This window comes from Cydia pomonella, chromosome 19, assembly GCF_033807575.1.
Source record: "Cydia pomonella isolate Wapato2018A chromosome 19, ilCydPomo1, whole genome shotgun sequence".
Taxonomy (NCBI): domain Eukaryota; kingdom Metazoa; phylum Arthropoda; class Insecta; order Lepidoptera; family Tortricidae; genus Cydia; species Cydia pomonella.
This window is the reverse complement of record NC_084721.1, coordinates 10054847-10067890: the sequence shown is the minus strand read 5'-3', so window position 1 is coordinate 10067890 and position 13044 is coordinate 10054847. Positions and strand designations below refer to the sequence as shown.

At 38.1% G+C, this 13044-nt stretch overlaps 2 protein-coding genes across 2 annotated transcripts in view; one reads left to right on the top strand and one right to left on the bottom strand.

The window, feature by feature from the left end:
* Positions 1–799: 799 nt before the first annotated feature.
* On the bottom strand, positions 800–3685 carry LOC133528391 (mRNA export factor Gle1). The gene has a single exon (XM_061865767.1). It carries the CDS (start codon positions 3547–3549, stop codon positions 1597–1599), a length of 1953 nt encoding a protein of 650 aa, XP_061721751.1. The 5' UTR covers positions 3550–3685; the 3' UTR covers positions 800–1596.
* Positions 3686–3786: 101 nt separating this feature from the next.
* LOC133528390 (DNA polymerase epsilon catalytic subunit 1) overlaps positions 3787–13044 on the top strand; it is a 47146-nt gene continuing 37888 nt past the window's right edge. The window contains exons 1-8 of the mRNA XM_061865765.1: positions 3787–4029; positions 4117–4240; positions 6863–7081; positions 7767–7877; positions 10992–11110; positions 11666–11986; positions 12330–12430; positions 12712–12853. Coding sequence (XP_061721749.1) covers positions 3947–4029; positions 4117–4240; positions 6863–7081; positions 7767–7877; positions 10992–11110; positions 11666–11986; positions 12330–12430; positions 12712–12853 — 1220 coding nt within the window. The 5' untranslated portion in view covers positions 3787–3946. The remainder of the gene's footprint in view (positions 4030–4116; positions 4241–6862; positions 7082–7766; positions 7878–10991; positions 11111–11665; positions 11987–12329; positions 12431–12711; positions 12854–13044) is intronic.

Sequence of the window (13044 nt, the reverse complement as noted above, 5' to 3'; positions counted from 1 at the left end):
GATAACGCAATGTTCCTGAAACTTTCCGACTTATTTCAGAGACTTGGTCATTCCAGGTAAGGCTAGAATCTAATACAAGGCCGAGATCTTTCACTTGTTTAGTAACTGGAATAACAGTGCCATCAAACAAAATCGGCGCGACAGAAACCGCACCAAGCTTTACTTGTTGATGATGGCTACCCAGAATAATAGCCTGACATTTTGCCGGATTGACACTGATGCCAAAGCTATTGGACCATTCAGCTATGTAAACTAGATCGTCATTGATGAGGGAAACAGCAGAATTTACGTTTTCCACAGAAGCATGTTTAGTATGGCTTCTCTATTATTCACACGCAGCCGGTGTGCGCAGGCCTTTAGTGCCAATTATATCCACACTTTATCAGGCCTGATATCAGACCCGATTTCGGGCCCGAGAAATAATATTTTTCCGTTTCACCAAATATCAGCACATAGTTTACAATATTTGAAATGTAAAAAATACTCTAATTGCTAAAAATGTTCCATGTTGATATTTTTGCATATGAACCATTTTTTTATTGCGGGAAGTGTGGATGTCATTAATTGATGTACCAGACTCTGATTTGTAAGCTTCGGCATACGCAGTCGCTCAGCCCGCACAGGTCACTTTTGGGCCTAGGGCAAATACGCCCTTGTTAAAAATTTCTAGGCGTATACGAAAACGATCATTTGATTTTCTTAGCTAAATATTAGTTAGCAACTAGTTTGTCAGACACAACAGAACACCTTTAACCTTTTTAGATAACTGATGTCTATATGTAACTGAAACTGAACAGAGTAGTAAACATAAAATTTATTAAAAACATATAAGTACAAGATGTCATTTTCATATTTATTGACATATTTTACTGCAGACAGATATGAGCTAATGCCCCTGTGTGGCACAGCCTTTGCGCCAAGGCTTTTAGACTTACAAAAATGTTCACCTTACCATATATTTTTATACTTAGATTAGATTAAAACTAATCTATTAACATGACTTAAATTACATTTAATTTCTCTTTGATCTTTAAATAATTTGCAGATAAAAAAACTTTTTTTTAATTAAAAATTAGTAAGTAATCCAATGTGTAATTAATTGAAAAATTATAAAAGATTTTAACAATCAATTGTTTTTTAAATCTATCTATCAATGCACACTTGCATAGGTATACTGAGGTAGTCAAATGAAACATAAAGTAAGCCTAAAATGTCAACCAAAGAGTAAAGATAGTAACCCACAACTGCCATGCATTGTCCTATATTACACTATAAACTACTAATGCCTTAGAACACTTTATACAGATAAAAACATACCACATCTATGTGCATGACACATGTATGTATATAAAGTGAGTATTAGACTAGTAAGAACTTGCATGCAATTTTTATTACACTGTGGTACCTGATCAAACTTTTGAATGCAGTTTACCTTAGTAGTCAGCAATGTAACGTAACTTGCATGCAAGTTCTTGCTAGTCTATGCCTCTCTTAAGAAACTTATTATTACTAACAAAGGGATGTTACATTTTTATTATAATGGCAAAGTAAATTAAGAAAATAAATAGTCACTAACACATTATTCTTATGAGCTAGCTACCAGGTACTGGGTGGTAAAACACCAGTAGGGGGCTGTATGACTCCTGTCTTTAATACTTCTTGCAAGAACACTTCCAATCTGGTCTTCGGGCCTCCTTCATCTAAATTCTCCAGTATTGCTAGATATTCTGAGCTTATCAGTCTTATTATTTTCACAAATTGCTTCCCATACAGTTTATGAAATTTAGCACCACAGATATTGAAGAAATCATGAATTAATGTTGCACTTATGTCTGGTTCAGGTTTTAGGTTGACAAAGGAAGCCAGCCATTGCCAACCAAACCAAGGGCCATGCGGATTGGGAGTATTCACAAATCTAGGTGTTGTAGCAATCCAAATAGCACATCTCAGCTTAAATATGCCAGACATTCTCTTTAAAAACTTGTCTTGTTTTTCTACTACACCTTCATCATTATATGTATAGCCTCTAGACAGGTAGAAATCTTTGTCTGTTTGTCCTTCCTTTTGAGGTAAAAACATTGGCACCAAGTATGGGCATAACCTATGGAAGTAGGCTTCTAAAAGCTTGCCAAACTCTGGAAACTGCGACCAGAGGGCTGCAGTGACTGCAGCCAAAGGGAAGGCTGCCTCTGGATTACTGGATACTAGCAAATCTCCCTGTCTCACTATCTTTTTTGCCAACAAAGCAGTACAGTAATGAAGTCCCTGAGGATGCTGTGTCGCTGTGACATAAGTATCTAAAACTTGCACTTGCTCACCTCGCAGAAGCTTAGCAAGTTTGTTATATTTGTCTTTCATGTGCATTCCACTGACAGAAGATATTGCATTGACTGGAGTGTTTACAGCTTTCTGGCAGTCAAATCTGAACTTTTTCATGTGTACATTTTCAAGCAAATCTTTATACTGGTTTTCATATTGATCTAAAAAGCTTTTTAATTCTTGGAAGTAGTTGTAGTTGGTTTGAGAATAAAACATTGGTTGTGATTTTTTAGGTTGCTCTGTTAAACTTTTCTCAATTTGAGCAATCTCTGCTGCCTTAGCTTCTTGTTCTCTTTTTTCTTCAACCTGCTTCTGCCGTAACATTTCTTGCTGCTTTGCCTCTTCCTGTTGCTTCTTCACTAACTCCTGTTTTTTGATATCTTCTAATTCTTCTAACATTTTCTTTCTAATATTATCTATATTTAGAGCTAATACTTCAGCCTGTCTTACATTCTTGTCAGTGAGGGCCCCTGTTTTGCATAGATCCATTATTGCACTTATGTTTCCAATTACAGAATTAATTGAAGGAATGTGTTTCTCACAGACTGCCTTTCCCTGTGGATTTTTTTGTAAAATATTTGTGATTTCATTGTAGCATATACATATTTTAGTGTGGCTGTCTGTTACCGCGGCAAATCGTGCCGTGGCTTGGTTTTGTTCCTCCAGAATTCGGTTCATATTTTCTATGGTCTGTTTATTAATTATTTGTGAGTTTTTCTCGTCCAGCTTGGCTTGCTCTAAGACTGTAAGATTGTCATTATCATGCAAGTGTTTAAGCATCTGCAACTTCTTTTCCCGGAGTTCGCGCGCGCGCCGCTCGCACTCCTCAGTTTGCTTCGTCCAATAATTACGCATACTCTCGGCTCGCCTGGCTAACATATTATCTAGAAGATTTTTAAACAGTTCGTCGGAAGTATCTCGCAAGTTCTTTTCATATTGCTTGATGATGAGGGCATACCTGAGATCGTCGCTAACTCTATCCTCAACCAAGTTTTCTTCGACAAGTTTTGGCTTTGGGGTAACCTCAAAATGTTCTTCATAATGCAGTTCTTTCTTTTCAGGACTTCTCGGTCCTATAGTGACTTTTCTGACGGCGGGGCTTATTTCAGCGGCTTTGGTAAGAGCTGAAATGCGCAATCTTTCAAAATCAACGAGCTGATCGGAAATACTCTCATCCAATGATTTACCTTTGGACTTATAGTCGCCGGCTGTTTCATATATATCACCCATGATGTGGAATCACTTTAATTTATTTGTTTATCATTTTTTGCATAGGTTATTAAATTGTCGTATACTCGAAATAATTGAGAACAACAGCACAATGTGATGTGATTGTGATGCGCACAGTTATAAATTTAATTACAAATTTGTCACTGACAGTGACAATGACTCTCTTCTTTAAGGGCTCTACACACGATTGCGATTTATGAACATACTTGACGCTGTTTCGGCTAAAGTTAAAAACCTTAAAAATCAACAGAGTCATAGAATACTCATTTACATGATAGTCGCGCTGTTGGCGCGAAAATTGACATTGACATAGATGACAGTTTTGAATCGACTCGTGTGTCTGCTGTGCTGTGGAGTAAATTGAAAACAATATACATATTTAAGGAAACCCTAATAAATGGTCCTCCAAAATACTGGGAAATATCGAGCTGATAAAGAAGAGCCTAATAAGCGAGATGCTGGCACATCTTCGGGCTCACGGTACTTCATTTATACCATTTTATTTACCCACATTCTGCAACTCCAATGTTTTGTCTCCGTAATCTAAAATTCTATTTGGTTCTGTAGCGAGGAGTCCTCAGAGTCGCGGATCCGTGTGGCGCTGGAGAATGATAGGATCGATTCCAAGTACGGCTTCGACAGAGTACGCGATGCCAAAGAGAGAACAGGTTACCTAATCAACATGCACACGGTAAATCTTTGTTTAAATACCTTGTACGCTTACTATCCCAACTTTTGGAACATCGTTAAACAAGTAAATTCAAAATACCTGAAAGTATAAGTCGGAAATAATAAGTTACCGCAATAGTTACTCATGAAATAAAACTATGTAAACAGATAATACCGCATATATTTAAATTAAAATACATCTTGACGGACTGTTTACAGCATTCATGGTTTCCTGGTGAGTCACCAGTCACCCCCGTTTGGCATAGTTTTATTTTATCTGAAAGCAAACTAGTCCATCAATTGTGTGACATACAGTATTATAGGTACTACTGGTACTATTAAATACTTTTTTAGAACTATAACATGGGAACTAAAGATGCATTTTTTTTAGAAAGAAAGATAAAGATAGTTTATTATTAAAGTAGGCATATTACAATGCGCTTATGAACGTCAAATAAAGCTACACCGGCTCTAACCCTACACCTCTGACCTGAGAAGATTTAAATCCCCCCTCAATTGGAGGCGGGTATCCCAATATGGACCGGGCAAGAAACTCGGCGGGACACATCTTTTCAAAACATTACATCTTATAATTAACATGCATTAAATAAGAAAAAATACTTTTTAGATAACTATAGAAATCGTGCAATTACATACAGTAACTACTTTTCATTATAGAATTTGATAAAAATGTCATATCAAATCATACAAATACATAGCTCTTTCAGAAAATATATCGAATTCTTTCAAAGGGATAAGAAAAATAAAACAAAGAAATTTGAATATACATTATATAAATCTGACAGATTGCTATACCTACAAAAAATATTTGATGTGCTTCCTTACCAGAGCTGTGTCACCTATACATATACACATAATACAATGATTTTAATTTTTACTTGCTTTTACAGTTTCTGGTTTGGACCATGCATGTTTGTCTGTCAAGTAGTCCTCGACTCTGTAATAAGCCTTCAACATCATTGACTTTTTTAAGTAATTCTTAAGAGCTGGCAAGTGTAATCTTAAATTATCATCAGGTAACTTGTTATAAAAATGAATGCATTGCCCAACAAATGACTTATTTACTTTGCGGACACGAAAGTTTCCGATAGAAAGCTTATTTTTATTTCTAGTGTTATAGTTATGGACATCTGAATTCTTAGTGAAGGAGTCTAGATTCTTAACAATATAAATAATACTATCATATATGTATTGGGAAGCAACAGTTAAAATATTAATTTCTTTGAAAAGTTCTCTTAATGATTCACATGCTCTTAAGTTATATATAGAATGAATGGCTCTCTTTTGTAAGACAAATATAGTCTGTATGTCAGCTGCTTTGCTCCAAACCAGAATACCATATGGCGTTACAGTATGAAAATAACTGTAATAGACAAGGCGAGCTGTCTCAACATTGGTCAATTGCCTGATTCTCCTAACAGTGTAAGCGGCCGAACTCAATTTGTTAGCTAGTGTTCTTATATGAGGATTCCATTGTAGATTTTTGTCCAATGTTAAACCAACAAACAGTGCTTTATCCACCATCTCTAAGCATTCATTATTCAATAGTATCTTACTCTCGACTGGTTTAACATTCGGCAAGGAAAATCTAATTCATTTGGTTTTCTTAGCATTAAGAAGCAAATTGTTAATAGTAAACCAGCTAAGTACATCAACGAGTGTGCTATTAATTACACTGTAATCGGTAGATTTCCGATCAACTTTAAAAAGTAGTGATGTATCATCAGCAAAAAGAACTATTTCACAAAGGTTTTCTACTATACATGGCAAATCATTTATATAAACCAAAAACAGGAATGGACCCAAAATAGAACTTTGTGGCACTCCTAATTGGACTACAGTTCCGCTAGAAAGGGGTGATTAGGCGGGTCCACACAGAGCGAGCGAGCGAGCACGTACGTGCAAGGCAATTTCCTCACGCACAAACCGGCCAGTGTAGACGTGCCTCGGCCGAGGCGCCGCGTGCGTTTTCCTCGCCCGAGCGCGCCGCCTCGGCCGAGGCTCGTCTACACTGGCCGGTTTGTGCGTGAGGAAATTGCCTCGCGCGTATGCTCGCTCTGTGTGGACCCGGCTAATGAAACACATATTTAAATTACAAAAAGGCATGTCTCAATTCTCACCATTATTATCAGTAACAAATGGACTAGGAAAGACAGAATTGAGGATGAATAATTGTAAATTAAAATGTATAATAAATAAAATAAAAAGCCTTTTTATTTCTGGGTAACAGAACAAAAAATTTAAAATCTGTACAACTTAATCCAGGATTTAAATCTAATATAAAATTGCACCAGAACCCTCTTAAGAGGTATAAGCCTCTTCCAGATTTTTCCATTTTTTGTAGTCTTAGGCCTTCCATATCCAGTTGGCCCCCGCTACTTTAATTATGTCATCAGCCCAGCGTGTCAATGGCTGTCTTATTATTCGTGAAACTTTGGCATGAAACTATCATCCTTTATGCCTTTGATGAGAATTTCCAAGTTTGGCATACATAGGTTAAGGTTGGTGGTAAGCACATGTCTATTATTTTCTTCTTATAAATTTACATATATAATTTTACTGATGAGTGATGTTGAGAAACGTTTAATTAAAAACTTGAGGGAAACCAAATGTATTATTTCAGGCTGAAGTTCTTGATGAGGACAAGCGCCTGGTGGCAGCCATGGACTACTACTTCATAGAGATGGATGGCAGCCGGTTCAAGATCTCACTGACCTTCCAGCCATACTTCCTGCTGCTCGCCCGCAAGGAGTGCGAGCAGGAGGTCATACAGTACCTGTCCAAGAAATTTGCCAGCACCATTCATAAAATAGAAGTTATTGAGAAGGAGGACTTGGATTTGGTATGTTACACATATGAAAAGAGAATAATAATTAACATCTAATTTGATAAAACATAAAATCAGGTAATATTACTTTGTCGCTTGCCATAAGCACACCTTGAGAGGTTATCCGTATAAAGATACAAGCAAATCTCGTCCTTATGGCAAGCAACAAAGTGGGACATTTTGCCGGTTTCGGTCATATGTGAATTGAAAAAGCTACAGTGATATTTATTTAAAGAAAAAATGTCATACAAAAATTACAGTAAAAGAAATGTCCCTTATATCAATGTATGCTGCTATTATGCCAAAAGCTTCTACAAAGAAAACACTCGTAATGCTGTTAATGTTAAATGTCCTTTATTTTTTTTACTTGTCTGCATTAAGCCATTGTACTAGATTAAACCAGATAAGAGCAATTTCATTGGCATCTACAATTTTTTAATATTATGTTGGTGGTAAACCAAACCAAAATTCAGTCGAATGGAGAACCTCCTCCTTTTTTGAAGTCGGTTAAAAATACATATCATTTATTGTTAGAAAGTCAGTAATAGAAATGATGTTTATGTTACGTAAAGTGCATCACAATCAGCCAGTATTTGGCGTACAATATATGGTAAGTGATTACCATAATCTTTTAACCTATGAAACTAGGTTTTAATAAATTGTTGCTTACAAACATGTTATTGTTAATGTCCTATTGCAGCTAAATCACCTCTCAGGGCTCAAGCAGCGTTACCTAAAGCTTTCTTTCATGTCGCAAAACGAGATGATGAAGGTGCGGCGCGAGGTGCTCACAGCCGTCAACAAGAACAAGGTAAAACACTCCTCTGTTACATGAACTAATTTCAGCCAGTCTTATAATTTATAGTTGTTGTTGTTTTTTTAAGCTTGGTGGCTTTCTATGCCCTAAAGCAATGGCATATATCTTGTGAGGACAGCTAAAAGCTACAAGAAGGCACAATTTAAGTTAAAAATGAATGTAATAGGCAGCGCGTCGTTGGCGCGGGCTAGCCTATGTATGCGGACAGTATTATGTCGTAATTAGGGAATGCAAACCGGTTTTAACCGAAACCGAAAAAACCGGTTAAAACCGGTTTTTTGACGGAAACCCAAAACCGGGTTTTTAGAATTTCAAAAAACCGGTTTCGGTTTTATTCGGTTTTTTTATTTATTTAACTAAGTTGCATGTTTTATTCATTATAAGGGTGTAAATCGGTCCTAAACCGGTTGAATCGACATCAAATCAAATAATGTGGTGTTGTGTTAGTTTGATCAACAACCAAAAAAATAATTTAATATAATTGGTTTGTTCCTATTCCTAGTTACAAATAACATTAAGTCATTTGACAATTCCCATACAATACAATAAAATAGTCAGATATTCTGTCTTTAATTTCGTGATAAAATCGTGTATATACGAGGGCTGCTATTTATATATCCGGAAACCGGGATTACAATCTTCTTAAATAGTATATTTGACCTCCATGGTAAAATTTGAACTTGTTTAAGTACTGGCCGGTATATTTTTTCTTTCTTATTAACGCTAGTGTTTTGTTTTTGACGGGTTTTAAATGTCATCTCAATTGTCAATATTTGTGCTATGATTTATTATGATTTTCGGCGTGGTTTAACGCAACAACAGTGCATAGATCAACTAACTTCAACTTTTGGTGATGAAGCTCCATCTAAAACTACTGTGTATCACTGGTTTAGTGAGTTCAATCGTGGACGTAGTATGCTTACGGACGAAGTTAAGGCAGGTCGCCCGAAATCGGTCGTTGTACCACAAAATATTGAGGCTGTGCGAAAACTTATAATGGACGACCGACATGTTACGTACCGCGAGATAGAGTCGACTCTGGGTATTTCTATGACTAGCATTAATAGCATATTACATAATCATTTAGCTGTAAAAAAAATTGTTCGCGTTGGATACCGCACAACTTAACTAAGGAGCAAAAAGATACTCGCGTTGAATGGTGCAATAAAATGTTAAAAAAATATAACCGTGATGACTCAAAGGCCGTTTATAACATCTATACTGGTGACGAATCCTGGATCTGCATGTGATCCCGAAACGAAGCAACAATCAACGGTATGGGTGTTTCAAAATGAGTCGAACCCTACGAAAGTTACTCGTGCAAAAAGTACATTGAAACAAATAGTGGCCTGCTTCTTCGGTATTAATGGCCATGTAGCTACAGTGCCACTAGAAAACCGTAAAACGGTTAATTCAGATTGGTACACGACCATTTGCTTACCGGAAGTATTTGAACAAATTCGTAAAACTAACCAGCGACGAAGAATCATTCTTCATCATGACATTGCCAGCTGTCATACGTCACGCGAAACAACTCTATTTTTGGAAGGTCAAAATGTGGAATTAACGGGTCATCCGCCGTACAGCCCTGACTTGGCACCCAATGATTTTTATTTATTTCCCAATATAAAAAATAAATTACGCGGTCAACGATTTTCGACCGCTGAAGATGCTGTCGACGCATTCAAACAACACGTTATGGAAATACCTCAGGCGGAGTGTCAGAAGTGCTTCAAAAATTGGTTCACACGAATGCAAAAGTGCATAGATGATCAAGGGGAATACTTTGAAAAACAATAAAACCATTTTCAGCCGTGTACGTTTGTTTTTTTGTTTCCGGATATATAAGTAGCAATAGCAACCCTCGTACTATACTAGCATTCGTTTTTACACGTGAAGCAATCTTTTCTTTATTCCATGGCGATGAATTTAAGAATTGTTGATTCTAAAAACCGAAACCGGTTTTAACCGGTTTCGGTTTTTTTTTGTGGTAAAACCGAAGAAAAAACCGGTTTTGAAAAACCTCCGGTTTTTGCATTCCCTAGTCGTAATATATTAAAATCCAAGTTGCGGCGCTTTGCAGCAGCCATATACACTAATATATGCACGTGTTATAGTCAAACCCAACACACTGAATCGATGGCGAAGAGTAAGACCGCCGCATTTGCTAAAAAAAAGAAAGATATGGGTATTGTGCGATAGCTTAGGTGCAATACTAAATGTTCAATATAAGATTTTTTTTTCTTTTTTAATAGCCTATTTTGTGTCCCACTGCTGGGCAAAGGCCTCCCCTTTTTTCCGCCACTCTGATGAGGCGGTTTGAAGTATGTTCCCGCCAGTCTCTGCAAAAAGCGTCGAGGTCATCCCGCCATCTCTTTTTTGGTCTGCCTCTGCCCAGGCTAATCTGCGGTGTCCATTCGGTAGCCAATTTGGCCCACCGATCCGGGTGCATACGGCAGACGTGTCCTGCCCAACCCCACTTAAGCTTAGCGGCCTTAACACCCACATCTATAATACCAGTTCTGGAGCGCAGTTCGGTGTTCCTAACTCGATCGGTTCTCCGAACTCCTAGTATGCTGCGCTCCATTGCTCGCTGGCAAATTTTTAGTCGGGACTTCTGGGCTTCCGTTAATGACCAAGATTGGGCGCCGTAGGTTAGGATAGGCAGGATACACATGTCGACGAGTTTGCGCTTTAGTGTCAGTGGAAGGTTGCCCTTCATTTCATTAGTGCCTTCATGAACCAGAAGCTCTTCCAGGCATTTTCGATGCGTCGATCGATTTCTTTAGACTGCCTGTCATCGAAGGATGCTATCTGGCCCAAGTATATGTATTCGTCGACATATTGGATATCCTGCCCATCAACCTTGACTCCACGTTTCGCGCCATTGGTCATTAACTGGGTTTTGGCCCTGTTCATTTCGAGTCCGACTTCAAGACTTGCCGTGCTAAGGTCTTGTAGCATTTGTTCTAGATGGGGTGCAGTGTGTCAATATAAGATAAGAAGAAATAAATAAGAATATGAAAGAGTAACATCATGGCATAATTTTATTCTTTTGTTAATAGTAACTTGATGGAAAATAATTACAAGTCCTTATTTTAATTACAGGAGCGAGAGAAGAAAGACGCCATTTACGCAGAAATGTTGACCAACGCGCTCACCAGCGCCGCAGCCATAGAACATGCTAAGAAGACGACAGACCACATGGAAAATATATTAGATATCAGGTACATTCGAGAAAGTGTATCAGGTCTGATGGACTTCTAGATTACGCCGCTTCTTGAACAAATTTTCGTGTGATGTGGCTTGTTCTGTCTGTATCCGTCTATTTATTACGATTATATTCATCGTCACCCACATCCAACTGCCTGCTGGGCACAAACTCCCTTTCAAAGTACATAAGCTGGGGGTTATAGCCCCTACGACCGTTTCAGGTTTTATAGTAAAAAAAGTATTATGACTCGTAGAAAAAGTATTGTATACAATAGTGATATAATTAAGCTTTTCAGTCGAATACTGTGTTTAAGCAACGAAGCTTGCTGCGTTGCCTGAGTAAGGTACGAGATTATATCCGCGCCAGCCCCTCCCTGACACGGCCGGGCTGCGAAATGCATCGCAGCCATAGGGTGTGTTTTAGTTTTTAAGATATATTTTATGATATCTATGCTAGTTTTAAGGTATTAATCTATGGGCCCATAGTTGCCTGAAAATAAAGATTTTCATTTCATATCTCTCTATTATATCACGATTGTATGATATACAATTAGTTTATCCTTTATCAGGGAACACGACGTCCCATACCACGCCCGCGTGTCAATCGACATGAAGATATTCTGCGGCTGCTGGTACACCGTGAGGAGCCGCGGCACCGAGCCGCCGCTGCTCGCGCGGCGCGACGACATCCTCGAGCGGCCCGACCCCATCGTGCTCGCCTTCGACATCGAGACCACCAAGCTGCCGCTCAAGTTCCCCGACTCGCAGACCGATCAGATCATGATGATCTCCTACATGATCGATGCCCAAGGATACTTGATAACCAACAGGGAGATAATATCTGTTGATGTTGAGGATTTTGAGTACACGCCTAAACCTGAGTTTGAAGGGTAAGTGTTGACTTTACAGGTTGGAAAAATCATTGCTTAGGTTTATCCCCGATTGGCACTGAAAATACTAATCATAAGCATATATTTTCCGACGCAACCGCACTGTTGCCTATAAGTTTCAAGGCCAATCATTCGTGTCGACAGTAGGGTAGTTTACTCTATTTAATTTTTCACTAAGGTGAAGGGTCGTCTTTCTTATTCAATAGACTTAGCACAGATGCGTCGCGACAGTATCTCGCCCGCGAGATGACCACCCGTTCCTCTGATACAGTTTCAAAAAGACGATGTTTTATTTTAAAGAAAATTAAGACATTGCATTTTAAATAATATTTTCATTTTTCAGGCAATTCATAGTCTTCAATGAAGCAAATGAAATGGCTTTGATTCAAAAGTTTTTTGATCACATTATGGACGTGAAACCCCATATTTTTGTCACTTACAACGGTAAGATTTTTTCTGTATTTTAATCTATGAATCTAGTGTGAAACGAATTAAATAATAACTGTAAATGTGGAAACTGCGTGAAACTACGGCCCTACAACAGCGCAATCTAGTAAACTGAAATCTATCTAAAAAGCATCGGGAGGTGTATCACAATTACACACAAACCCTTTACCAAAACGAAACCCGCTCAAATTGGTTTATCGGTCTGGAAGATACGATGGCACAGACACAGATTCATATGTAAAATGCTTGTGTTATTTTGGTTTACAATTACATTATAGGTGATTTCTTCGACTGGCCGTTCGTGGAGGCTCGCGCGGCCATACTGGGGCTGGACATGAAGCAGGAGATCGGCTTCAGCAAGCTGGCGGCGCGGGACGGCACCTACGCCTGCCGCCCCGCCATGCACATGGATTGTCTTTGGTAAACATGCACCCATACGAACACTGTCTCGTTTCATTTCATATTAATTTAAATTGATTTTTCTTTCTTATGTTTTTTTCATTTCATATTAATTTAAATTGTTTTTATTTTTATTTCATGCATGTTAGTTATAAGATGTAATGTTTTTAAAAGATGTGTCCCGCCGAATTTTTGCCGGTCTAATTAGGGAA

Coding starts and splice junctions, on each gene's coding strand:
- LOC133528391 (XM_061865767.1), bottom strand. CDS start 3,549: ATGGGTGATATATATGAAACAGCCGGCGACTATAAGTCCAAAGGTAAA.